General features: G+C 55.3%; 2 protein-coding genes across 4 annotated transcripts in view; one reads left to right on the top strand and one right to left on the bottom strand.

The window, feature by feature from the left end:
* Positions 1 to 211: 211 nt before the first annotated feature.
* DNASE1 (deoxyribonuclease 1) lies at positions 212 to 3,037 on the top strand. 2 transcript variants are annotated; one of them, XM_015076533.3, is made up of 9 exons: positions 212 to 269; positions 705 to 852; positions 1,160 to 1,248; positions 1,390 to 1,473; positions 1,650 to 1,765; positions 1,886 to 1,998; positions 2,073 to 2,227; positions 2,488 to 2,584; positions 2,717 to 3,037. In XM_015076533.3, exons 1-9 carry the CDS (start codon positions 256 to 258, stop codon positions 2,768 to 2,770), a joined length of 870 nt encoding a protein of 289 aa, XP_014932019.1. In that variant the 5' UTR covers positions 212 to 255; the 3' UTR covers positions 2,771 to 3,037. The 2 variants fall into 2 exon arrangements, with proteins under 2 accessions (XP_014932019.1, XP_053069353.1); XM_053213378.1 differs by lacking the exon at positions 1,160 to 1,248.
* Positions 2,982 to 26,241, bottom strand: part of TRAP1 (TNF receptor associated protein 1) — a 45,889-nt gene continuing 22,629 nt past the window's right edge. For both annotated transcript variants that reach the window (XM_027043374.2, XM_053213350.1), the window contains 15 exons: positions 25,449 to 25,589; positions 23,026 to 23,097; positions 21,195 to 21,355; positions 19,829 to 19,938; positions 19,210 to 19,283; positions 18,307 to 18,462; positions 16,979 to 17,099; positions 15,562 to 15,631; positions 13,023 to 13,170; positions 9,459 to 9,644; positions 8,935 to 9,073; positions 7,971 to 8,056; positions 5,962 to 6,107; positions 3,353 to 3,425; positions 2,982 to 3,236 (listed from right to left, as the gene is read on the bottom strand). In XM_027043374.2, coding sequence (XP_026899175.2) covers positions 3,135 to 3,236; positions 3,353 to 3,425; positions 5,962 to 6,107; positions 7,971 to 8,056; positions 8,935 to 9,073; positions 9,459 to 9,644; positions 13,023 to 13,170; positions 15,562 to 15,631; positions 16,979 to 17,099; positions 18,307 to 18,462; positions 19,210 to 19,283; positions 19,829 to 19,938; positions 21,195 to 21,355; positions 23,026 to 23,097; positions 25,449 to 25,589 — 1,785 coding nt within the window. In that variant the 3' untranslated portion in view covers positions 2,982 to 3,134. The remainder of the gene's footprint in view (positions 3,237 to 3,352; positions 3,426 to 5,961; positions 6,108 to 7,970; positions 8,057 to 8,934; positions 9,074 to 9,458; positions 9,645 to 13,022; positions 13,171 to 15,561; positions 15,632 to 16,978; positions 17,100 to 18,306; positions 18,463 to 19,209; positions 19,284 to 19,828; positions 19,939 to 21,194; positions 21,356 to 23,025; positions 23,098 to 25,448; positions 25,590 to 26,241) is intronic.

The raw sequence follows: 26,241 nt of genomic DNA on the forward strand, positions 1-26,241 counted from the left end.
ACAGGCAGCACCATTGTTCTGTGTCCTCCAGGTGATGCCCTGGGAAAGGTCACGGCTGCCTAAACCTTTAAAACCCCCGGAGGGACACGCATTCCCTGTGTTGGGGTTCGGAGCTACGACTCTGCATGGGCCTCTCAGCTGTTTTTGGATCCACTTCCCTTTGTAAATTATTTTTTTTTTCCTAAAGCAGCAAAAGGACAAAGTTGATACTGACCAGAGGATCCCCGATTGTCAGGATTCCCATCGTCCTTATAGATGTTGACCTTCAGGTGAGTACTGCCCTGAGGGACGGGTGACATGTGGCCCGTGGAAGGTGGGTGCCAAGCCTGGAGGTTGCCCTCAGGGTCCCTCTGGGTGACTGGCCAGTCCTGTCTAGGTGGGTGCCCTGAGCAGGGAGGGCAGTGAGCCAGTGTCCCACCAATAGAGGGCCAGGGGCCACCTCAGGCTGGCACCTCTTCTGACAAGACAGGCGCTTGTCTTCTGGCGGGTAGAGACCTCAGGTTCTGACACTTAGGTGTCTTGCCTCTGGACACTGATGAGAAGGTTCTGAGACTCCTCCCAGCCTGCTCAGCACAGCCCACAAAGACGGGATTTACTCGCCCTTGGGCCCCACCAGCCCCACGCAGCTAGATCCCGGGGGAGGACGGGCTACCGTCTGTCTCTGCTGTCCCCGGATTCTTGAGTAAACAAGCGTCCTGCTCCAGGATGAGGGGTGCCAGGCTGATGGGGGCGCTGCTCGCCCTGGCTGGCCTACTGCATGTGGCCCGGACCCTGAAAATAGCAGCCTTCAACATCCGCACTTTCGGGGAGACCAAGATGTCCAATGCCACTCTCTCCAACTACATTGTGCAGGTGGGTCCAGGCCAGCTTGTCTCTGAGGAGTCCTGGGGGTGGATGTGGGTTAACAGGCCCTGGGAACACTGGGCCGGCAGGCAGTCTGGAGGGTGGCCACAGATGGGGAGTGTTGAGAGCCTCTGGTGACAGGAGGGCTCCGTCTGGCGGCAGAGTCCCAGGCAAGAGTGTCAGACCAAACCATGCCACAGAAGTGCCCCAGGGAGTAGCAGCTGTAGCCCTACGGGGACCTGGAGGAAGCAGGGCCCAGCCACCCCCACATCTGCCCAGCCTGCCCTGCTGAGCACCATTGTGGCCCTGTCTGCAGATCCTGAGCCGCTACGATATTGCTGTCATCCAGGAGGTCAGAGACAGCCACCTGACAGCCGTGGGAAGGCTGCTGGACAGACTCAATCAGTGGGTGATGGTGGCGGGGTCCTGGGGAGGCACAGGATGGTGACACCCCCCTCCAGGGCACGGCACCGTTTCCTGTTGCGGACAGGAGCCCTGCTATGGGCGGCAGAAGGGCTCCCTGGGACATTTGTCTTCTCAATCCAGGGATGACCCAAACGCCTTCCATTACGTGGTCAGCGAGCCGCTGGGACGCAACAGCTACAAGGAACGCTACCTCTACGTGTTCAGGTAAAGCCCCGGCGCCGAGACGCGGGCCACCCCCAGACGGTGCTAACGGAAGCCCGAGGTTGGTCTAGAGGTCCATGGGCCGCACCCCTGGGGCTCCCCCAACGTGTGCAGAGGCAGGACGGTGCAGGCATGTGGCGGCACCCCCAGTCTCGGGCTCATGCCCTGGCCTCCCCCAGACCCGACCAGGTGTCCGTGCTGGACAGCTACCAGTATGACGACGGCTGCGAGCCGTGTGGGAACGACACCTTCAGCCGCGAGCCCGCCATCGTCAGGTTCTTCTCCCCACTCACTGGTGCGTAGCTCTTCCGGGGCCCCGGCAGGCTCGTGTCACATGACCCCCCAGCACTTCAGTCTTAGTTACTTCCACCCCGTGGTGACGGCCCTGAGCTTTAGCACAACGCCGTCTCCGCAGAGGTCAAAGAGTTTGCCATCGTTCCCCTGCACGCGGCCCCCCTGGACGCGGTGGCTGAGATGGACTCTCTCTACGACGTCTACCTGGATGTGCGGCAGAAGTGGGACCTGGAGGTGAGTCCGCAGCCCGGGCCCTGGAGGCACCGCTCGTGCACCCAGGTATCTGACCGACCGGTGTCTCCGTGTAGGACGTCATGCTCATGGGCGACTTCAACGCTGGCTGCAGCTACGTGGTCCCCTCCCAGTGGTCATCCATCCGCCTGCGCACGAGCCCTGCCTTCCAGTGGCTGATCCCGGACACCGCAGACACCACAGCCACCTCTACGCGCTGCGCTTATGACAGGTAGGCGGGGACGAGGCCGCCTTCGCCAGCTGCCTGGACTGCTCGGTCCAGGTTCCCAAGACCTGGGTCAGGCCCCGTCCGGGGCCCTAGTGCGAGGGGAGGTGCTCCCGGTCCCTCGGCTCAGCTTGTGGAGCCAAGGCCGCCCCGGGGGGCTGCCCGGCAGCACTGGGTCATGACCTTGACCAGAGAGAGGCGCGAAGGGTGTGTGTGGGCAGCCAGCCTCGAGGTTGATGGGGACCCTCTTGTGTGTGGTGCCGCAGGATTGTGGTGGCGGGCACCCTGCTCCAGCACGCCATCGTCCCGGACTCAGCTGCCCCCTTTAACTTCCAAGCTGCATTTGGCCTGAGCAACCAGCTGGTACGTGTCTGCAGCTCTGATGGGGCTGGGACGGGGGCGTAGGTGACAGAGGGCAGGGGTCCGGTCAGGACACAGTGTGCACAGAGTATGCCATGACAGGCACCCCTGTGCTCACCATGTGTTTTCCCACAGGCCCAGGCCATCAGTGACCATTACCCAGTGGAGGTGACACTCAAGAGAGCCTGATGTGAGTGGGGCCCTGGCCCCAGTTTGTCTGTCGCTGTGGTCAAGCGTTGGGCCTGAGGTTTCCCCTGAGCACCCTCTCCCCACGGCACCTGGAATCTGTGCAAGGACAGAAGTGGGCTTTTTGTCGCTATTTCCAGTTCCACTGTGAGCAGGGGGTTGTGGAAACAGAGCCCCCTACCCACCTCCTCTGTCCGGACAAAAAACTTAATACTTAGATTAAGAAATACCTTTAATTTAAGTAAATAAAGCTCAAAGGGGATGTTCTCATTGGTGGCATCTAGTCCTTCATCCCTGGCTGCCTCCTCCATCTGTCACCTCTGCTTGAGGCCTTTCACTGCAGGCAAGAGCGGGGCATCCCTGCCCCTCAGTGGCGTTCCAGGGCCTTGACAAGTAAGTGGTTCAGGCGGCCCACCATGGATCGGGGGTCATCCACAAGGCCTGCAGCGATCATGGCGTTCTCGTAGATCTGCAAGGCAGGCAGGGTAACCGCATTAGTGAGACGGCAAGGCCCCGCAGACAAGGGAGGGAGAGCACTGTCCCCCCGCCACGGAGGCTCCAGAATTCTGGCTCCGGAAGACTCACCTGGTCAACCAGCAGCTGGGCCAGGTCAGGCTCACTGTCTCTCAGCTGACTGAGTTTCTTGATCAGTGTGTGTCTGCAGCACAGAAAAGACCAGAAGTCAGGTCAGGGCTGGGTGCTGCACAACCAGCACAAGAGCCTCTACATTCTGAGGACTTTTCTGGGAGGTTGGGGTTACCGAAACAGTCAAAAAGATGCATGGTGGACGGTCCAGTCTAAGAAAAAAGGCACAAAATGACGGATTTCCGAGGACAGAAACATTACCAACAGGAATTTAAAATATGAAAAATATTTTATTAGTTTAGGTATAAAAGCAGTCTTAGAAACTCCTAAGCACAGGAGAACAGCCAGGAGACGTGGCCCCGATGTGAAAGCACACTGCAACGTGATGCACACGTGGGGACGTGAGGGCAGCCAGTACTTGAGGGCAATAGGTAGGGTCACTGGCCAGCCACCCAGAACACAACTGGATTTCGTGTACCAATAAATACAAACATTGACAGGGAAAAAGAGAAAGATTTCTGAAGCAAAATGCAAAACACACAAGTCAAAAAGAAGAAAATGATCACTACAACTCCCTAGGAATTCTATTGTTTTCTACATAGTGTAAGTTCATGGCATTTTTTTTCTATCTGATCTTTTTCCTAAGATACCTCCCTCAAAATGGTAATTTTTCAAATGGCCAGAGTTGAGACCTTTGGTATGGGGCACCTAAGTGACTGACTTCAACTCAGGTCATGATCTCACACAATGAGTTTGAGCTCTGTGTCAGGCTCTGTGTCTCACCCTCTCAAAAATGAATTAAAACATTCACATTTAAATTTTATTTTTATTTTTGAGAGACACAGAGAGAAGTGGGGAGGGGCAGAGACAAAAGGAGACAGAATGCAAAGCAGGCTCTGAGCTGTCAGCACAGAGCCTGATGCAGGGCTCGAACCCACAAGCAGTGAGAAGTTGATGTTTAACCGACTGAGCCACCCAGGCGCCCCTAAAACGTTAAATTTTTTTAAGTTTGTTCAAACTGAAGGCACTGGGGAAAGTTTGTCTAACTGCTACGCAGTACGGGGCAGTCACAGTCTAAAAATTCACCTGGACGTCGCTCTGAGACTTAGCAATCCGCTTTGCTCACGGCACCGGTACGGTAGGAAACCCTTATAAGAAAGCCAACAGCCAATATGCATGCACGACAGGTGCAGGCCAACTCTGGGAAAACATGACCTAAGGGGGGCCGTGCTGGGTACTAGGGAAATTTCACTATGGGTTCCTTTGGTTCTTTAGAATTCTGAACCCGGTGCACAGATGAACAATTTTCAAAGCAACTAAAATTTAAAAATCGCCTGGCAGTAAGAACGAGCCCTCCATACAGCTCTCCCACAGAACTACTTGTGTGCCAGCATTAGGTAGAGGCTGGGGTCAGCCTCTCCGACAGGCGCCCACAGCTGAAGCCTTGTGTGCCCCTGGGACAGAGGCCACACGCACACACTGCTGCGGCTCCCGTTGCCGCCTGACCGGCCGCGAGCCGCGTCAGCGCGCTCACCCGATTCCAGGTGTAGTCACTTGGCTCACAAAGTACAATAGGAACCTCTGCCCTCTCCCCAGCAGTCTAGACAAAACGTATGCTTATAAAACATACGTACATAACATACATATAAAACAAGCATTAAAAAGGATATGATAAAGTGAGTCATAATGCAAAAAAGACACAAAAGTACAAGGCCAGAGTCCAGAAGAAAATACGCCAGATGGGCTGTAGTAACTGTGGTTGGGGACAAGACGAGGGATGCTTGCTTTTTGCTATTTTGTAACATATTTGGTAACCTGTTGATAGAATTTCATTTAATAGTTATTACTGTAGGGGCGCCTGGGTGGCTCAGTTGAGCATCCCAACACTGGATTTTGGCTCAGGTCACCATCCCCAGGGTCATGGGAGTGAGCCCTGCGTCGGGCTCCAGGCTCAGCACAGAGATGGTCTCTCTCTGCCCCTCTCCCCTGCTGACACTCTCTCAAGAGAAAACAAAAAAGGGACAGTCTTAGAGGGCATGTCACGAGAAAGCCAAGCCAAAGGATGGTCAATGCAGGGCCCTGGGGACTCCCGTGCTATGCAAGCAGCGCGCACGTCCTCGTCCACGTGAGGGTAGCCGGGCCGTGAGCCAGATGGGGACAAGCTAAGGCAGACTCCTATTTCTCAGCTACAAACACAAACCCGAGCCACCCTCCACGTGGACTGTCTCGTGCCGAGTCGAGGAAGCAGGACTTTAAAAACACACTCAAGGATTCCACACACGTCAAAGTTCAAAACTGACAACACAGAGCTTCTTCACGGATGCGTGAATAGACAGTAGAGCCACGGCGAGGTGAGGAAATGACTACTCCTGCAGCGAGGGCTCTGGTGACCTCTGAGGACAGGGACAGACTCTAGTGGGAAACGGGGGCATCTGAATGAAGGCCAACAAGGTGGTTTTTTAGGACCTTGTGGGGGATAGTTTAATAGTCATCAAACCATGTAAGCCTTGTGCCCTCCTGAGGTGTCATAAACGAAGGTAGCGCACAAACCCACTCACACACACGACGTGGCAGGTCGGAAACGCGGGCCCGGGGCCCGGCGGCCCTACCTGGGGTTGATCTCCAGCGTGGGCTGCAGGACCTGAGCACGCTCCTCCTGGGTCTTGGCCAGCTGCTGCATGCGCAGGAAGTGCCGGGCGGCCCCCATCTCCAGCACGGTGATCATGGCAGGGTGGGTGTCCAGTCGGAGAGTCACCTATGAGCCAGGCCAGGGACCAGAGGTGAGGGAAGAGCTGGAGGCGGGGGCCCCTGGGCTGCAGGGTCTGGGCCATTCATGAAGCTTCCCCGGGTGACACACACAATGCAGGTCTCCAGGGACACCCCTCCCTTGCACTCACGAGAAGGGAGTCTGAGCTGCCACCACACGAAGTTCCTGGAACACATCCACGTGTCCGTTGCTGTCCCAGGTCCATCTGGCCTGGGTTAACTAACCTCTGCTGCACGGGGGCCATGGCCGGGTCCCACAGCGGTCAAGGACCCCGCAAGCCGGCTGCTCCCCTGCCCAAGGCCCCAGCCTCTCCAGTACGTCCTCCCTTAATCCTGCCCATCCTCCCTCTGTCCTGCCTGTCCCAATGGCCTGAGCCCCCTTCCCACGGCTCCCACGGGCCTGGATTTCATCCACTACACCTGCCACCAAACGTTCGAGATCCTGCTCCCTGTGGGCCTCTCCCTTGCCACCCAGAGGCTCCGGGCCTGCAGACTCAGGCCAGACTTCTGGGCCTGCTGGACCCATGGCACGGCAATGGAGAACCTGTGCCGGGATTCAAATCCAGCTCCCGGACTGCGAGCTGTGATGTGGGGAGGTGTTCCACCTCGTCTCCTTCGTGGGTCAAATGCACTCGTTCTACTTAGCTTGGAGGTCACCCTGTGACCTCGGAGGTCATGCTGTGCATGACACAGCACATGTCACAAAGAGAAATCCCGGCTGTGCACCTTGGCTCTCAATGCTCACTGCCCGGAAGCCACACAGGTCCCCAGATGCCACCTCTTACAGAGGTGCCTCCTCTGCTCTTGGCTGTTCCCACCCTGCACACCTTTAGCACCACGCCTGGAGATGTCCCTGTGCCAGTGACTTCACGCTGAACACCTGTCCTCTGGCTACCATGGCCTTCTCTTGTAGGTCCGAGCTGGACTGCTCGGTTGCCAGCTGCTCTGGACAGACCTTATGTGACTTGGGCATTTCTGCCCAGAGCCGCACATACACAGCCCCAGGGGCCTGAGTTGGCTTGTGCTCCGTATCTGGCCTCAGCATCAGAATTGGCCTTTCTGTTCCTGACGCCAAGAGGGACTAACTTGCCTCACCCTCTCGAGCCAGACCAGGCTGGCCCCCTGGAATGGATCAGGGAGTGAAGAGAAATAGGCAGATGCCGAGCTCCCAAGACCGTGAGACGGTAAGAGAAACAAAGACTACGCTTAGGTAGACTCCATGACTCACCGGGGATCACACACGCGTAGGGCGCACACCGCCTTGGCGGCAACAGCTGGAAGCTTCACCTGAGAAGGATGCTCGGCCCAGGACCCTCAGTCGGGACCCCGACCAGGCTGTTCGCCACGGGACTCCCCCAGCCACGAGGCTGGATGTCGTGAGCACCGATTTGATGTACGAACCCTTCTCTGTTCTTCTCTACGTTCTCCCCCTCTTTATGTTACTCTAATGGTTTGATTCCGTATATTCCCTTTCCTTTATAATTAAAACTCCTCCACGGAACGGAAGTACAGCTCCTGTGAATTACGATTCAGAACACCGGCTCACTGAGACCCACCCAGACCCCTAAGAACCTGAGTTGGGCAGTCAGCTCCCCGTGTCCTCGGCCACCACAGCGCCTCGGGGACAGCCAGCTGGGGACCTCCCCCTGCCCGTTCTCTGCTTCCACCTGCTCTACAGAGTGGCACACGTACGCCCCTGGGCACTGGCGCGCGTGCACACACAGGCGCAGCAGCAACGCGCCGGTCTCCCCCTCAGATCACGACCGCGGGGAAGACACCCACAGGGCCAGCAGCCGTGCGGTCCCGGAGGCCCATGGCGGCCGGGTGGCAGCCTGTCTCCAGAAGGCCTCACCTTCACGTTGGTGACACGTGACCCCAGCGCATTTCTCATCCAGGCCATCAGGTCCTCCGTCTCCTTCTCGGACAGGCGGTCACTGGCTACAGGAGGGTAGACGGGAGCGGGCTCAGAGCCGCCCACCCCAGGGCATCCCAGGGGGCCTAAAATGCTGATGCCTCAATACCGGGTTTCAAGAAGGCTCCCTCTGCCCCTGTCGGCCCCTGTCGGCCACTGCCGCAGAGACAGAGGCTTCCCGAAAGGACTTCATCTAAAAGTAAGCAGATTAAATCGGATCCCAAAAAGGACACTTTGGGGGCACCTGGCTGCCTGAGTCCGTGGAGCATTCAACTCTTGATCTCAGGATCAGGAGTTCAAGCCCTATGCTGGGTATGGAGCATAAATTAAATTAAATTAAATTAAATTAAATTAAATTAAATTAAATAAATAGACAGACAGACAGACATTTTTGGTTGCCTGAGGCCCATATAATTTTGTGAGAGCTTTAAAAAGAATCTCTAGGGGCGCCTGGGTGGCTCAGTCGGTTAAGCATCTGGACTCTCGATTTTGGCTCAGATCACGATCCTGCAGTTTGTGGGATCAAGCCCCACATCGGGCTCTATGCTAACAGCACAGAGCCTGCTTGGGATTCTCTCTCTACCCGTCCCCTGCTCACTCTCTCAAAATAAATAAAATAAACATTAAAAAAAAAAAAAAAAAAAGACCACTTCTGATTCTGTTGGAAGCCAAGCTGGAGGGAGCACTCAGACCCCCAGGATCTAAACAAAAATGTTTCCCATTCATCATGAAGATGGTCCCCAACAGCTTCCTCTGTGCAGGCTGGGGACCCCAGATACACATGAGAAGAGAAAAAACTCCATATGAACCCAGCACTACAAGATGGAAGAGGCCGTCTTAGCCTCCTCTGCACCCCCAGGCCACCACCCACACCTGGGCCCAGAGAGAAGGGGAGCGAGCCTACCCGGGGACCCGTCCTCCAACTTCTCCTCCTTATAGTGATCAACAACGATGTCGGTCTCCACAGAGATCAGCTTCTTCTTGTCAAACTCACGAAGGTGTAGCAAAGTCAGTTCATCGAACTGCTCGTAGCAGAAGAGAACCTGCGAGAGCCCAAGAGCATTGGCGTCGGGCCTGGAGAAGTCTGCCCGCAACAGGACAGAGCGGAGCGTGAGGCCAGGGCCGGGTCCTATGTCTGGAAAGGCCATACTGGGGTCCGGGGGCTTCCTCAGCCTCATGGATACAGTGGTTCACCAGATGGTCCCGAGGGGGCCCTAGCAGTAGGAGTAGCAGTAGGAGCGGTGACTATGGAGGAGCCCCGCGTCAGAGACTCCCAGAGACACACAGACTAACGGCAGCCTGGCTGGGCCTCAGGACCCCTGGACATCAGCTGCCTCACGCGGCTTGGCTCTCCCGAGCATGTTCGGCCACTGTCTGGGGCTCAGACCCTGTTTATCCCGTCTGGACCCCAAGCCGTGGCCCACTCACCTCCATGTTTTTCTGCTTCATGGCCTCATAGTAGGGTGAATGCTCGGCCAGGTGCCGGCTGGGGGCGCACAGGTAGTAGATGGTGCGGGTGCCAGCCCGCATGCGGCCGGCATAGTCCGAGAGACTGGTCAGCTGCCCAGCAGGCAGTGCCGAGGACTCGTACCGTAGCAGCTTTGCAATATCCTCCTGCAGACAAAGGCCAGGTCACTCTCGTTCTAGGTCCTCGTTCTGAAAGCCTCCCAGCTGCCTTCCACAGGCTTTGGAAGCCTATGGCTACCGGGAGGAAGAGCTCTGGCCGGCCTCACCCCTGGCTGCCGGGCCCAAGGACGGCACTCGGCCCCTGGGGGGCTGAGGGGACTCCGATGGTATCCGTCGGGTCCCACATCAAATGTTCGGGGGACCCCGGAGAGAACCTTCACCCTAGCTGGTCCGGGGCCCCGTGGAGAAGGGCTTTCTGGTACACCTGTCCTAGACCACTGGTATACTGCCACTGTCCGTGGCAGAGACCTTCCCAGACCCAGCATCCTCTGTCCATCCCCGCCTCCTGGGCACGTGGATGAGATGTGGATGCTGCATTCCTAGCCTTCCTCACGGCAAGGACTAGTGCCGGCCCGTGGGGCACAAATGACAGTGAGCACGTATTTAAGGGGGAGCCAGTCCTCCTCCATCCGGGCAGCTGAAGGTCAGTGTGCCCGCTGGTGTCATATCCTTGATGTGTGAGCTGCCTGCCGATGGTGGAGCAGCGGCCCCAAGCTGGGGCCTGGGTCCACAATGCCACCAGCCAGCATGTGACTTGAGACCTCACCTCTGCCTCGTCTCTACCAGTGACTTCTCCCTGATCATCTGGCACAGACATGTGGGGCGGGGGGGGGGGGGGGGGCATGCAGAAGAACACGGTGGAAGAGCAGACAGCCTGTGCCTAGAGCTGCTGGAGTCTGCCACCAACAAGGAGGGCTGAGAAGAGGCTGTGGTGGCCTCAGCACGCCAGGGCCCTAGGTCCACCTCCCACGACCTGAAGAACCTCCTGGGGGACCCCAGATGCTCGGTCACCTCCTCCTTCCTCACTGCTAAAGATGAAATCTCGACCCTCGGAGTGACTGCTTAATGGGGCACAGGTGTCTTTTTGGGGAGACGAGAATTTTCTGAAGCTAGACGGCCGTGGGTGCACAACTTGCGAATGTATGAAGAGGCACTGAATTGTTCACTTTGAAAGTGTGAATTTTACAGTATATGAATTATGTGGCAATTTAAAATTGGCCAAAAAATGTTTATGGAATGACTGTATTTTTTAATATTTACTTATTTTTGGACAAAAGTCCCAAATGTAAGACAGTAAACCAACAAAATCCTAGAGGAGACAACAGGCAGCAACCTCTTTGCCCCCGGCCACACCAAGTTCTTACTAGACCGGTCTCCGGAGGCAAGAGAAACAAAAGCAAAAATGAACTATTGGGACCTCATGAAGATAAAAATATTCCTAAAGCAAAAGAAACAATCAGCAAAACTAAAAGGCAACCTCCGGAATGGGAGAAGACATCTGCAAATGACATGCGGATAAAAAGCTATTATTCAAAATCTATAAAGAACTTATCAAACTCAACCGCCCCAAAACAAATAATCCAGTGAAGAAATGGACAGAAGACATGAACAGTTGCTCCAAAGACGACATCTGAGATGGCCACCCGACACATGAAAAAAATACTCAACGCCACCCATCATCAGGGAAATATCAATCAAAACCACAAGGAGATACCACCTCACACCTGTCAAAATGGCTAACATTAACAACTCAGGCAACAAAACATGTTGGCCAGGATGCGGAGAAAGAGGATCTCTTTTGCATTGCTGGTGGGAGTGCAAACTGGGGCAGCCACTCTGGAAAACAGTACGGAGTTCCTCAAAAACTTAAAAACAGAACTACCCTATGACCAAGCAGTTGCACTACTAGGTATTTATCCAAAGGATACAAAAATGCTGGTTCAAAGGGGCACACGCACCCCAATGTTTGTAGCAGCACTATCAACAATAGCCCAAGTATGGAAAGAGCCCAGATGTCCATCGAATGGCAAATGGACACAGAAGATGTAGTATATATATATATAATGGAATATCATTCAGCGATCAAAAAGAATGAAATATTTCCATTTGCAACAAACTGAATGGAACTACAGAGTATTATACTAAGTGAAATCAATCAGAGAAAGATAAAGATCATATGATTTCTCGGGGCGCCTGGATGGCTCAGTTGCTTGGGAGTCAGACTCTGGCTCAGGTCATGATCTCACGGTTCATCGGTTCGAGCCCCACATCAGGCTCTGTGCTGACAGCTCAGAGCCTGGAGCCTGCTTTGGATTCTGTGTCTCCATCTCTCTCTGCCCCTCTCCCACTCATGCTCTGTCTCTGCCTCATAAAAAAAAAAAGATCATATGATTTCACTCATATGTGGAATTTAAGAAACAAAACAGATGAACATGGGAGAAGGCAAGGAAAAATAAGATAAAAACAGGGAGGCAAACCATAAAAGACTCTTATATACAGAAAATGAACTGGGGTTGCTGGAGGGAAGTGGGTGGGAGAGGGGCTAAATGGGTGATGGGCACTGAAGACGGCACTTGTTGGGATGGGCACTGGGTGTTGTATGTAAGTGATGAATCAGTAAACTACTCCTGAACTCATTACTACGCTATGTTAACAGGCCTGGATTTAAATTTTAAAAATATGTATATTTACTCATTTCTGAGTCAGAGAAAAAGAGACCACACGTGCCTGCACGACCAGGGTGCAGTGCAGAGCCTAATGCAGGGCTCAAACTCATGAATGCTGAGATCATGACCTGAGCCGAAGTCGGACAATTAACCAGTTGGGCCACCCAGGTGCCTAATGATCGTATCATTTTTAAGTATTTGAACTCTGGCCCCAGAGGCACCACATTGAAGGATTTCCGCCAGGGGCACATGGGTGGCTCAGTCTGTTAAGCGTCTAATCCTTGACTTCAGCTCAGGTCATGGTCTCGAAGTTCATGGGTGGGAGCCCCGGGTTGGGCTCTGCACTGACAGCAACAGTACGGAGCCTGCTTGGGATTCGGTCACACTCTCACACACTCTCTCTCTCTCTCTCTCTGCCCCTCCCCTGCTTGCACATACACATGTATGTGCTCTCTCTCAAAATAAACAAACATTAAAAAAAGAAAAGGATTTCCACTAGTCACCCAGAGAACATGCCTTTCCCACCCCAGGAACCAGGCACCTTGCCCCGTCCCCTGCCTTTAGTGATCTCCTGAGCACCCTGAATGCTGGTGGGAGGAGACAGCGCACACCCACCTCCTTCTAGCATCAGGCGGGGAAGAGCTCGGTGCCGTGGGACGTGGTAGGGAGGCTCCAGGATGTGGCGCCAGGCCTGCTGCGTCCAACAGAGGCCTGGAGGTCAAACGCTGCCTTTACTGACCCCCGCAAAGTGCCCGGCTATGCCACGGTCACGTCCCAGGAAGTTTGGATTTCTGGCCTCCACCAGATTCCTCCACAGCCCACGGCAGCTCAGAGAAAGGCCCAGAAACAAAGACCCTACCTTGACCTCTTGTTCAGCAGTGGTCACGATGCCCTCCCTCATGAATAAGCCATAATCTTCAAAAAACTTGGCATATTTTTCAGGGTCTTTTTTACTCTGGTCAACGAAGAATTTTATCAGCCTCTGCTGTAGAAGGTCCCGGAGTTTCCTACAGAACAGAAACGCGTCTACGCGTTACTTTCATGAAAGACAAAAGGCAGAAGCATATGAAAAACGTTCATCCCCACTAATGACCAAAGAAGCAGAAACAATACACTATTTTGGTGAAACTAAAAAAACGTGAAGCAAAAAGGGGACCCCTGACAAAGCCCAGCTGGGGAGACACCCCTAGTAGCAGGAATGCGAACCGATCCCCACCCCTCCACCCTTGTGGAGGACCACAGCCTGGGATCCAATCGCAGATTACACTTCAGGAAACCGGAGGCGGCGAGCTTTATGGACCAGGCATCACACCGTGGCGCACAGGACAGAAGGCAACTGTGAACAGCCCCCGGGCTGAACGCTAAAGAACAGGCTGAACATAAAAAGCAGGAGGGCCATTAAACGTCACCTCCTCTAATCGTCCGTCATGACATCAAAAAAATGGTCCGCTGAAATGACGCTGAAATGGAAAGAAACACCAGAAAAATCCCAACGTGGATAAATCACAGCAAACAGTGTGTACGTGTGTGCAAAGACCTACCGGTAGCTTTCTGTGCACTGGAACTCTGCGCTTAGGAGCAAGGCGGTATACACAGCACGCACACGCACACACCAGTTTTATAAAACTTGGATTTCTTGGGGAACAGGGTGTTTACTGCGGCATTTCACAGTGGCGTGAAATTACGAGCAACTTCATGAGTGAAATTAAGGGTATTCTTATTTTTGGGCACCCGGGCTAAGTCATTAAGCATCTGGCTTCAGCTCAGGTCATGATCTCACGGTCTGTGAGGTGGGAGTCCCATATCGGGTGAGCCCGTACCCCGCCTTAGGGTGAGTCCTGCTTCTGTCTCTCTGTCCCGCCTGGGACTGCTGCTTGTGGCATTCTCTGTCCCTCACTCACTTGTGCGTGCTCTCACTCTCTCAATAACAGAAGAGCGTAATTATTTCCTTATTATTTTGCCTTTCTTTAAAAACCAGTGAAATTACAGTGTATTTCTGTAATAATCCAGGGCGGGAGATCAACGGTTTCCTAATTCATCTAAGCTTTCCTCTCTGCTCCCATCCTGAACAACTCAGACCTCCAACCACGGGGCAGGACGGGACAGCACCCGCACCTGGGCTGGGGCAGCCACAGAAGCTGGGACAGGACGCACCAACATGAGGGGGGGCACTGGCCATGGCCGACCCATTCTCTGGCAGGGTCGGGAGCAGACATGGGCAGGGACAAGACCAGGACGTCCCAGTGGTGCCAGCTGGTATTTGGGAGGCTCAGCAGACATACGAACACGTACTGATACAGAAGTACAGACGCCCATCAACACACGCAGACTTCACACGTTCCTTGGCTCTGACTGCTAAGAGGGCCTGGGAGGAGGGACACCCCAACAGCAGTGGTGTCCCCAGGGCGCAGACCCTGACTTCTCAGTACCATTCTCTGTTCAGAGGAACCAGGGCTCCTCAAAGGAATAAGCAATTCCAGGGGGGTCAGGACAAGACGCAGGCAGAACACAAGGTGAGCCTGGACCATCTCGTGCCCAAAGCGAGGAGGCAGAAAGTAAGGTGGGGGCGGGTGACAGGCACAGGCGCGGGCTCCCTCCGCTGGCCCGACCCGGGGCGGTCTTGGCATCAAGATCCATAATGAAAGTAACAGATCACAACCCGATGAGTAAAATGGGAAATCGGCTCCCGCACACGAACACAGTCTACACTGAACATGCGGGCCGACACCGCCCCCGCCAGTGACAAAGGGGGAAAGTAACTGCACACGGAGAGACTGGCAGACGCCCCCTCAGCCAAGTGCTACGAGAACCTCGCCAGGAACGGACTACTCACAAGCGAGGGCCCGCTTGCCAGGCTGCGGTCACTGCTCTTCCTGCACCCGATGCAGGTGTACCCGCTGGCCGGCATGACCTCTCTCACGGTTTCTGCAACCGTGACCTGGGGCCCTAGTGGTGCCCCCGCAAAAGACTACATGGGCCACACAGGAAAGGCTCCGTACAGTCCCGGGGGAGAATCTGCACTTGGGAACAGGAGCCGCTGCTACAATCGGGACAGGGAGCAGAGAAATGGAGCCACCTCAGTGCAGAGGGATTCCACAGCGACCCCTCCACAAGACGGTCACCTGCACACCAACACGTCAGATCTCTCCTGGCTCTGTGGTTGTTCTCTGCCTCCTCCAGCTCAGATGCAGCGTGCCTGGGGTCTCCCCTGTCACAGCCACCAAGGGAGGGCACGTCTCCCCCCAACACACGGCCCCCCAGGCCAAGTCCCGCAGCAGGGCCGCTCTCTGCTCCCCGCCCCTTGGAAGTCGCCGGGGCCCCTCGGGGGTCAAGGTGAGCACACTGAGGGGGCTGCGTCTCCCGCAGGCGCCCGCCCTGCCTCTTCCTCGGCGGCTTACCTGATGAGCGCGCTCTCTTGGAGGAGCTCCCGACTGAGGTTCAGGGGGACGTCCTCACTGTCCACCACGCCTGAGGGAGACACAGGCCCATCAGGACCGTCCCCGGGCCCGCGCTCTGCCCGGCCCTCACTGCACACCCCTCCGCCTCCCTGCCAGGCCTTCCCTTCCCCCTCCCAACCTGACTCCAAGTCCAACCATGCGTGTGTGACAGCGAACTGGCGAAGGACAGCGTGGGGAGACTCACTGGGGCACCAGATGCCGGCCCGAGTCCTGCTGATGCCCCAGAGCTCGTGCACACAGCCCAAGTCGTGCCAACGTGACCAGAAGAAAGCTGCTGAGGCCAGGGGGCCTCTGCTGGGGGAACAGTTGCTGAGATTTCAGGATCGGTTTGACACTCTAAAGACCACTTCTGGATTTTGTGTTCACAGCCCTAAGTATACTGTGGACATTCTGCACGTCGCATGCTAAGGTGATACGAAGGTTTAGGTGCTGAATTCTTTTTAAAACTATAATCTCCCTCGGGGAGGCTGGGTGGCTCAGTGAGTTAAGCGTCCGACTTCAGCTCAGGTCTTGACCTCACAGTTCATGAGTTCGAGCCCCACATCGGGCTCTGTGCTGACAGCCCAGAGCCTGGAACCAGCTTCAGATTCTGTCTCCCTTTCTCTCTGCCCCTTGCCCATTCTCACTCTGTCTCTCTCTCTCTCTCTCAAAAATGAACATTAAACCTGAAACTCATGGGATGCCTGGATGGCTCACTGAGTTAAGTGTTTGACTCGTTTTCAGCTCTAGTCATGATCTCAAGGTCGTGAGATCAAGCCTCACATCGGGGTCCACTGGGCATGGAGCCTTCTCGGGATTCTCTTTCTCTCTGCCCCTCCCCTGCTCATGCTGTCTCTCAAAATAAACTTTAAAGAAAAAGGGGAGGGGGCGCCTGGGTGGCTCAGGTCACGATCTCACAGTCTGTGACTTTGAGCCCCAGATGACTCTGTGCTGACAGCTTAGAGCCTGAAGCCTGCTTTGGATTCTATGTCTGTCTGTTTGTCTGTCTCCCCCCCTCCCCCACACACTCTCCAAAAAATAAACATTAAAAAACAAAACAAAACACAATAAAAAACACCTGAAACTTACAAGAATTCAAATTAAACGTGTTCTGTCACTCTGCCCCACCTCAACCAAGACGTGGTGGTTGCAGAGGGGAAGAAGCTTCCTGGGTGGAGCTAAGCAGCTTCCCAGGGACCGCCCTGGGTCTGCCCAGCTACCCCAGCCTGCCGCCGTGGCTGCCCACCGCGACCCGGTGCTCAGGGCAGACGAGCGCTCTCTGCCGAGGTCGGCACCCCAGGCCACGCACGGGGAGCCACTCAGTCCCGGGGCTGCGGCGCCTCGACTCACAAGACAGACACGTGCATCAGCGCTGTACCTCGAACGAAGCGCAGCCACTTGGGCAGGATGTCAGTGGCCTTGGTCTGGATGAGGACCTTGCGACTGTACAGCGCAATGCTGGAGCCCATCTCCCGGCTCACGTCAAGCATGGATGGTTTCTGGGGACAAGGAAACAGCAGTGTTAGGGACCCACGAGGAGGCAGAACCTATGATGTCATGTGGGAGCACGAAGGACAACTCAGAGCCACCCCTTCTTAAGGAGGCCTGTGCCAGGAGCTGCGGGGGGACACGTGGTGACTCAGAGGAAGAGCCTAGGGAGGACCCCGACGGGCCCTCGGCAGGGGGAGCAGCGCACAGGACTTCCGTGGGCAGCCGCTGCCCCCCACCCGTTCCCCCTGAAGGACATAAAAAGCAACAACCAGCATGTCCCTGTGAACAGAGCCAACGTGCTAGGGGTCAGGGCCAGCAAACAATAGCCACAGACCAAACCCAGCTCAACACCTGGTTTGTGCAGCCCCAGAGCAGCTTTTCCGTTTTTAAATGGTTGAGAATGAAAGCAGAACGAGACTATCTCATGATATGTGAAAAATACACGAAATCCAAACTGTAGGGGCTATCAAGTTTCCCGGAACACAGCCGGGCTCGCGAGCGGTTCCTGGGGGCAGCGCTCCAGGCCACGCAGGGCCTGTGAAGCCCAAACTAGTCACAACCATCTGCCGACCTCTGCTCTAAAGCAGCATTTTGGGGCCTGCATCCTGCACGCACACCACGCTGGGATCCTGCTAATACGGAGGCTCCATTCAGGAGGTGCTGGCGGGGCTGAGATCTACACTCCCCAAAACCCCAGGACACGCTGGGGCTGCTGGTCTGCGGAACTCAGCACCGAGTCTCACAGTGCTTTCCCAAGTGGGTAGCCCTGGGACCTATGGGGGCTGCCATCAAAAACACCAGGAACTTCTGCCAACCCCCGAGCAGGTCTCCCTGTTTACAGGATTCATCAGAGCCTTCACCAGGCTACTGCGAGCCAGGGGGTTTAAGGGCCAAGCGCAAGCACAGAGTGCCCACCAAGTCATCAGAGCGCCATGGCGCCCCTGCCCTGCGGGCCTCCTCCGGGCCCCTCGCCCAACGGTTCTGTTCCACCAAGACAGCATGTGCAACACCCCTCCCCCTGCGCTCATCCATCCGGAGGCGGGGGCTCTGCTTTTACTCTGATGCTGCCAAGTTAGTTTTTGTGATGCCTGTGATCTGTCCCCTTCAGGGAAAGTGCCAGCGCTGCCGAGAAATGCGGTCACCTTGGGCGGTGCCCCCACCCCAGGGAGCAGCAGACAAGCACTCGCAGCGCTGCCCCGAACTTGCCGGCCTCACCATTTCCGGCACGTAGAAGATGCTGCGGATGTTGAGAGGCGCGTCCGTCCTGTAGTGCAGGGTGTAGCGGGGCCTGTCATGGGCCTGAGCGACATAGCGGTAGAACTCCTCGTGCTGCCACTCGCCCACGTCCTTGGGGTCCATCATCCAGACCGCCTGGAAGTGGACAGTCACAGGGATGCGGCGTCTAAGATACAGCCTCCCAACGACCACACAGAGCTGGGCCGCTGGAACCTGTGGACCCAGGACGAGCCAAGGACCAGCCCCGTGGGACAGACAGTGTGGGGAGGGGGGGCTGTCCCACAAAGACACACAAAAGGTTCTAGAACGAGTGTCCCCTCCCTGCTACAGGGTGTCAGGAAGGGCCAGCCCAGAGGACGTGCACGGGCCTGCAGGACGTCACGAACAGATTGAGTAAATGGACAAAGAAATGTGGCCTGGTCATGGAACCAGAACCTGGCCGTAAAAAGGAAGGGAGCACCAACACAGGCTCACACGGATGAACCTGCAACCATCATGATGAGAAGCCAGACACATAAGGCCACAGTGTTTGATTCCACACTGATGTGAAGTTTCCAGAACAGGCACACGAGTGGTTGTTGGGGGCTATGGGAGGGGAGATGGGGAGTCACTGCTAATGCAGGCAGGTTCCTTTTTGGGGCGAGAATGTTCTAAAACGGGACTGTGGCGATGGTGAGCGCACCAAGGACCAATGAACTGCACAGTGTGAGCTATACCCAGGGCACGAGGACGGGGCACAGAAGGGTGGGGATCTCGCCTTCCGCAAGGGACCCCACTGCTGGCACAGGGCCACCCAGTCCCACCTCGGTCCCTCTGGCCCTGAAATGTAGCAACCTGTCCCCACAGCCTCCCCTGAGCCCTTCATGCAGCCCAGGGTCTCACCTGCAAGGTATTAATGCGCCTTCCGTTCAGGTACAAGGGGAAGCTGACAAAGTTACTGTATTTTGTCACTACATCTGGAAGAGACACACACGTGAAACAACAATGAACACAGGGAGTTTCTGGACGCAAAAGCTGTGGAAGTGGATGCAGGGGTGACAGCACGCCGGAGGACTCAGTGTGGCCGTCTCACAGGTGGAAAGCCAGGTCACAGCAGGGACACTGTCCTGCCTGCACAAAGTGAGCACAAGTGCAAGGAAGCAGATAGATGTCTTGAGGCCCAGGCCACCGTGAGACGCCCACACCTTCTTGGCGGCATGAACAGAGTTCACGGGAAGCGCTCGGCACCTCTGATGAGCCGTCAGTCACACACGACGACAAGACCACCGCACAGAAGCCCCCGCTCTGGGTTTCGGTGAGGGGTGAGGGACGCATCTTCCACACAGGCAGAGCATGACACCGAGGGTGGAAGACGGAACAAAACCTGACCGCGCCAGTGGGCCTGGCTTCTGGTCCCGCACGGAGCCACAGGGGCTCTGTCCCAGGCGGGCCTGGGCCGCCAACCCCGGAAGCGCCCTAAGCCTGCCGCGCACGCATCACAGTGGCCCAGACTCCCACTCACCTCGAACACGGGCCTCGCTGGCAAACTCTGTGCTGTCTGACTTGAGGTGGATGATGATTTTGGTCCCAGTTCTCACTCCCGAGGCTTCAGCGATTTCAAACACCCCGGAGCTAAGAGGTGGGAAAGGGAAAGCCAATCGCACAAAGCAAAGCTGACGAGTCCTCCACCTGGGACCGTCGATGCCCAGAAAGACAAGCTTGGGTGCCACCGTTTCTGAGCCCATCGTGTCTCCTCCAGGGAGAGAGGCTGCCGGGGTGGGGTGTGGGATGTGGGGCTGGGGCGTGGGGCTCTCCCGATCATAGGCGCCCCCTCGTGGTGTTTAGGGTCACCCGAAGTGACCCCGCTGCTGCCATGCGACACTGGGTGGAAAGGGCAGATGCACGGAGACGCGTGTGAACTCCCGGTTTCTGAACCTCTGGCAGAGGCCAGGCGGAGAAACTGTTTCCCAAGTACAAAAGAAGGGGATGTGCCCCCAAAAGGCACCCTGTCCCTATCCTGGCCCGCTTCCTCTGAACATCTCCTTGGCGGGAGGCACACAGGAGCCTCAGCTGTGACTGAGGGGGATGGGCTGCGCTCCCATCGGGAGAGCAGGATCCGGAAACAAAGATCTGGGGCTACTGAAGTACACGCTTCCAGGGGCACCTGGGTGGCTCAGTCGGTTAAGCCTCCAACTTGGGCTCAGGTCACAATCTCACGGTTCGTGAGTTCGAGCCCCACGTCAGGCTCTGTGCTGACAGCTCAGAGCCTGGAGCCTGCTTCAGATTCTGGGTCTCCCTCTCTCTGCCCTTCCCTAGCTTGTATTCTCTTTCTGTGGCTCAAAAATCAATAAACATTTAAAAAAAAAAATCAAGTACACGCTTCCGTTTGGCCAAGATGCCGTTCTCCTCCAACAGTCTCGAGGTTCTCCTGGACCCTCCAGCTAATGGCCCCCATGCGGGCCGGCGAACAAGCAAGCATCTAAGAGGCAGCTCCTGGGGCCTGAGTGGCACAGGAGGGGGCGGGCAGGCCCGGGAGCCAAACCCGGGAGTCCGAGGTGGGAAGCACGCAGGAACGGGCTCCTGCATGACCAAGTCCAGCAAGGCCGGCTGGTCCCGAGGCCAAGCTGGTGACAGGCCGCCCTCTGAAACCACACACCACAGGGGACACCCACATCCACGGGCCATCTGCAAGGGAAGGAGGAACCAGCTCCCAAAGCCTGAAGTTCGGGCTTCATAAAAAAGCCCACGAAGGTCCACTGGCATTTTGGTGAGAGACCCTAACTTCCCAAGGGAAGTGGTAACACTTTAGCTGTGTGCCTAAGTGCGCCTCAGTGCACGCACCTGGGGCGGCCCCGTGTGTGACGTGAAGCCTGCTCTCACTTACTCACCCATCTGAGAGCCACTGGTAACCAGGGCTGCCCGGGTCCGCGGAGCGGGAATACACCTCCACTCTGTCAGCCACCATGAAAGCCGAGTAGAAACCCACTCCGAACTGGCCGATGATCTTGCTGCTGGCCTCCGCCTGGCTCTGCAGCGCCTCCAGAAAGGCCTGTGGTGGCGAAGGCTGGTCAGAGGAAGGGTGCCCCCTCCCCAGTGAGAATAGACGTTTGTGACGCCGTGTCCTTTCCGGAGTGCAGGCAGAGGTCACACTTAATCCTCAACGCAATCACACCGAGTGGTTTTTCACCCCAGGTCACACACCGTGGGGCAGTGTGGGAAGTGACGGCTGAGGGACCCCAGATGGGCTGTGGGACGCTGAGTCCGTGTCTAACTCAGAACCACAGGCCTGCCTGTCGGCCGCGGGCCACACTCCTCAGGTGCAGGGGCGGCGGTGGTCTGAGCGAGTGGAGCACAGAAAGCAGTGGCCCCTGGAGTTCGGGATGTGGGGAGATGCCTAAACGTGCCTTCCGCATGTCTCCCAGATTCTCAGCTTCATGCAGAAACAGTATGCACCAAATACAGATTTTGATACGGTACAGAAGGTACTAGATTTTTAGAGCTCATGTTATCAACGTTCCTAAGATTAAAAATAAAGTACAACAGGGGCGCCTAGGCGGCTCAGCCAGTTGAGCGTCTGCCTTCCACTAGGGTCATGATCTCACGGTCTGTGGGTTCGAGCCCCATGTCGGCCTCTGGGCTGACAGCTCGGAGCCTGGAGCCTGCTTCGGATTCTGTGTCTCCCTCTCTCTCTGCCCCGCACCCACTCACACTGTTTCTGTTTCTCTCTTTCAAAAATAAACACTAAAAATAAAGTAAAACGCACACATTCATCACCACGATCACGTCTGTGGAGGAAGTGTTCCACGATGGCTGTGGACCACATTTGGCTGTTGAACACTTGAAATGCGGCTACTGCACCCGAGGAATGAAGTTTTATATCACGTTTAATTGAAATCCAAACAACCATGTGTAGCCAGTGGCTACCGTATGTGAGGGCACAGACTTTCCTTGACAGGGATGGACGTAACCAAAGATGTAATGCGGACCGGGGCGGGGGGGGGTGGGGGGGGGTGGTTGGCGAGTAACAGTTATGGTAACGTTTCTTAAAAGTAGAATTTCTGCAAATCACCTTGGACCAACAATTAAACTATTTCAAGCAGTTTCGTAAAGGACTATTTTAGGCACCACTTAGGCCCACAAGACAAACAAAAAGCATTTAGTCGCCAAGGAGAAGTACACAGGCAGCTGACGGCCACCTCACCCTGGTCGCAGGCTGGCAGAGGCCCCGTGACCGCCCGCCCGCCTGTCCCCACAGAGGGGCCGTGAAGGGCCGCCTGCCCGCAGACGGGACTACTGTGAACGGTGCTGACAGGCAGGAGAGGAAGGACGCCACCTCTGCCGGGCCTTCTGCCTCGAGCTGAGGGAGCTCAAGCGATCGCTGAGCAAGGATTTGGAGAAAAGCAGGAGGCACAACGGTGCTTTCCAGACTCCGACAGACAGGCTTTGAGCCTGGGGTCGGCCGATTTCTAGCTACGGGCAAAGTACTTATTTTCCACCTCTTCATCGACAAAAAAGAGAAACCACCTCAAAGGTCCCCGTGATGGCAAGGAAATCACATCCTAGTGTTCCCACAGCGCCAGCACAGAGCTCACACCTGAGAACATTCCTGCTGAAGCTGGCGTCCTACCCTCTCTGGTCGGAGCTGCCTGGAGGAAAGACCCTGGAGCCCTGAGCGCGGCAGCGGCTGCAGCACCCGAGGATGGGGCCACGGGGGCTTACCTTTGACCCCGACCTGGCAATCGTCCCCAGGTTGGACACCAGCTCCTCCTGTGTCATCCCGATGCCAGTGTCCTGAGGAGAGAGGCACGCTAAGCTCCGGGCTACCAGCACGTGGGGGAGCTGGGACAGACACGGGCGGACAGCCCCAGGGGCAAGAAGCATCAGTTATAGCTGCCAGTGAGGACCCAGAGAAGTCACACCCCACACGTCATCAGAGAGATTAATTCTAGTCACATGGGCCAGGCCACACCAGAACGCTCCCCACTAGCAGACACACACAGACCAAAAAGACAGAGTCCAGAAACACAGCTGCACAGACTGTGGTACTTGATTTTTAACAAAGGTTCCAAGATAATTCGGTGGGGGAAAGGAAAGCAGACAGCGCTGAAACCAGGCAGCCACGGGCACTCGACCCTGGCCCTCCCCTTACACCACACCCCAAACAGACTGCAGACCCAGAGCAGGAGCGAAGACTGCAGAACTTCTAGAAAAAAACACAGGGGCAAATCTCTGACCGTGGAAGAGGCAGAGAGTTCTGAGGTTACCGAAAGGACAAAACAGGGAATGAAAAGGTGATAAACTGGACTTCATTACAATTTGCTTTACAAAAATCACCTCTAAGAAAACAAAAAGGCAAGCCACAGAATGGGAGAAGGGTGTCTGCAAAGCGTGTATCTGATATGGAGCTTCTATCCAGAATATATGAAGAACTCTTACAACTCAACAGAAAAAAACAACTTGACTAAAAACAAACCAAAAATCTGGACACAGGAATATACAGAAATGGCAAAGAGACATGAGAAGATGCTCAGCATTAACCCTGAATCATCAGGGAAATGCAACTTAACCACAATGGGACTCACAGCTCATCCACTATGATGGCTAAAATTTAAAAGGCTGACAATAACAGGTGTCGGCAGGGATGTGTGGAAGCTAGACTTCCCCTGGACATACGCCCCTAATACGAATGCAAACCAGGAGACCACTTCGGGGAAGTCAAAGTTAAACACACACTCACCCAGCAGACCCACTCCGACATACTCACCCAAGAGACATGAAAACATGTGTCCACAGCAGCTTCACCTCTAACACCCCCAAAATGGAAACAACCCAAGTGCCCATCGAGTGGTGAGTGGGGAATGAACCGTGATACGGGCACGGAGCAGAATACTTCTCCGGGTAAAACCAAACAAGCTACTGCTACGTGCTGCACTATGGATGCGTCTCAAAGCATTATGCTAAGTGAAAGAGGTGAGACTCAACCTCTGTTCATATGGAATTCTAGAAAACACAAAGCCAAAGGGACAGAGAGCAGATCAGCGGCTGACAGGGACCACCGGGAAGGGAGAAGGAAATCTGGGGGGAGGAAATCATGATGGAACCGTGGTTCCATGAATGTGTACACTTGAACCTGGTGAACTTTACCGTATGTGAGTCTTTCCTCGAGAAAGCTTCTTTAAACAACAGCAGCAAAGTAGGCGCACACACGTGGAACGGAGGCAGTGAGTGAGCAAGAGAGCCCAAGGCACGTGCTCCAGCACAGTCTTGAGCGGCCAAACCAAGCTCACTGGGTGGAGGCAGGAAGTCCCCGTCAGACACGTCCGCTCGGACCCCACGGGAGTGCGTCCTTCGGCCTCGCAGACGCACCTCCCGCACTTCCAGCCATCACCCCAGGACCCTGAAAGCAGCCGTCTCGGCAATATTACGTCCCTCACGCCCTCTGTCTGATAAGCCCCCCACTTTTGCCTTTCTTTCTGACCTGAACATATTCAAAAGGCCACAAGAGCCAAAAGTATTACTTCATCTAAAGCAAGACTGTTAATCCAAATGGCAGGCTGCAATTAAAAATAGTACCACAGGGGGCGCCAGGGGGCTCACTCGGTTGGGCGTGGGGGCTTCTGATTTCAGCTCAGATCAGGAGCTCAGGGTCGTTGTTGGGTTCTGAGCTGAGCATGGAGCCTGCCTGGGATTCTTTCTCTCCCTCTGCCCCTCTCTGTCTCTCACACACGTTCTCTCTCTCTCTCTCAAAAGAAAAAAAAGTACCACAGAATACGTAACAACACAGGGGAACTTGCATTACAAGAGAAAAAGCACAGTTAAAAATGTAAAAAGTACATAGAAAATACATGTATGGTTTAAAAATGTTTAGATATGTAAGTAAATGCAGACCCCAAAAACCTAAATTGATATACGCTAAAATGGTTAACAGTGGTTAGCCTCGAATGATGGGGTGATTTGAAATTTGCTTCTGTTCGGCTTATCCGTGTCTTCCACATTTTCTACACTGAATGAGCGTTATTTTTACACTACATGAAAATAAGAGTTAACGATGAAGACAGTCGGCGCATCACTTGGAGCCTAGAGGCGTAACAAAAAGGCAGGTCCTACGCGCACGACAAGCATCAGGGCGCTTCGGAGGGTACCTGGATTGTGATGGTGCCTTTCTCAGCGTCCGTCTGTAAGTGGATCTCCATTTCTGGCAGCGTTTGGCCTTCAGACACCAGCTTGTGCCGCAGCTTTTCCAAGGCGTCGCTCGCGTTGGAGATCAGCTCCCGTATAAACACCTGCGGACATGGAAGGACGATGCCAGCGCCGCAGAAGCTGTGTGGCGTGCGGACCCCCCAGTGTTCTCAGACACAACTCACTGTCCTCGGGGGCAGGTCACAAAATGATGTAAGGCCCTGACAGCCCTGAGGAGGAAACTCTGACCCTCAAAATCAAGCCCGAAGTCAAGCATCAATCTGTTTCGTCAGCTCAAATTTTAAGAGCCCCGGGCGAGCACTTCTTACTCGACTCCTGACCAGGGATGTCCAAATACCTATCCCCCAACCTGGGTTTCTTCTGACCCTTGAAGAAGGACCCATGGCTTTAAAGAGGGTCGAGCAGGAAGGAGCCCCAGGGCCCAACCACCGGTGTCTAGAAAGCACCTTTACCTCAAACAGCACTTCTACCTACACAGACACACCTCTGGGTGCCACGGGGCTACCTGAATACAGTGCGTGACAGAACAAGGCTTGAAAGTATTCCCTAAAAAGTCCCTTTTAACTTTGGAATATCGCGCTCAAAGTTCCCCTTTGCACTGCAGCAATAATGAGCCGGCAGCGGACCGTTTCTCCTCTCCCACACTGCCCGTCACCCCTCACTCCGCTTCATCTCCCTGCCCCCCTCGCCAAAGGGCTGGGGTCTCCCTCCCGCGGACTCACGACACGACTCCAC

The sequence above is a fragment of the Acinonyx jubatus genome, chromosome E3 (genome assembly GCF_027475565.1).
Source record: "Acinonyx jubatus isolate Ajub_Pintada_27869175 chromosome E3, VMU_Ajub_asm_v1.0, whole genome shotgun sequence".
NCBI lineage: Eukaryota > Metazoa > Chordata > Mammalia > Carnivora > Felidae > Acinonyx > Acinonyx jubatus.

Coding starts and splice junctions, on each gene's coding strand:
- DNASE1 (XM_015076533.3), top strand. Junction 853..1,159: donor TCTCCAACTACATTGTGCAG/GTGGGTCCAGGC, acceptor CCCTGTCTGCAG/ATCCTGAGCCGCTACGATAT. Junction 2,585..2,716: donor TTGGCCTGAGCAACCAGCTG/GTACGTGTCTGC, acceptor GTTTTCCCACAG/GCCCAGGCCATCAGTGACCA.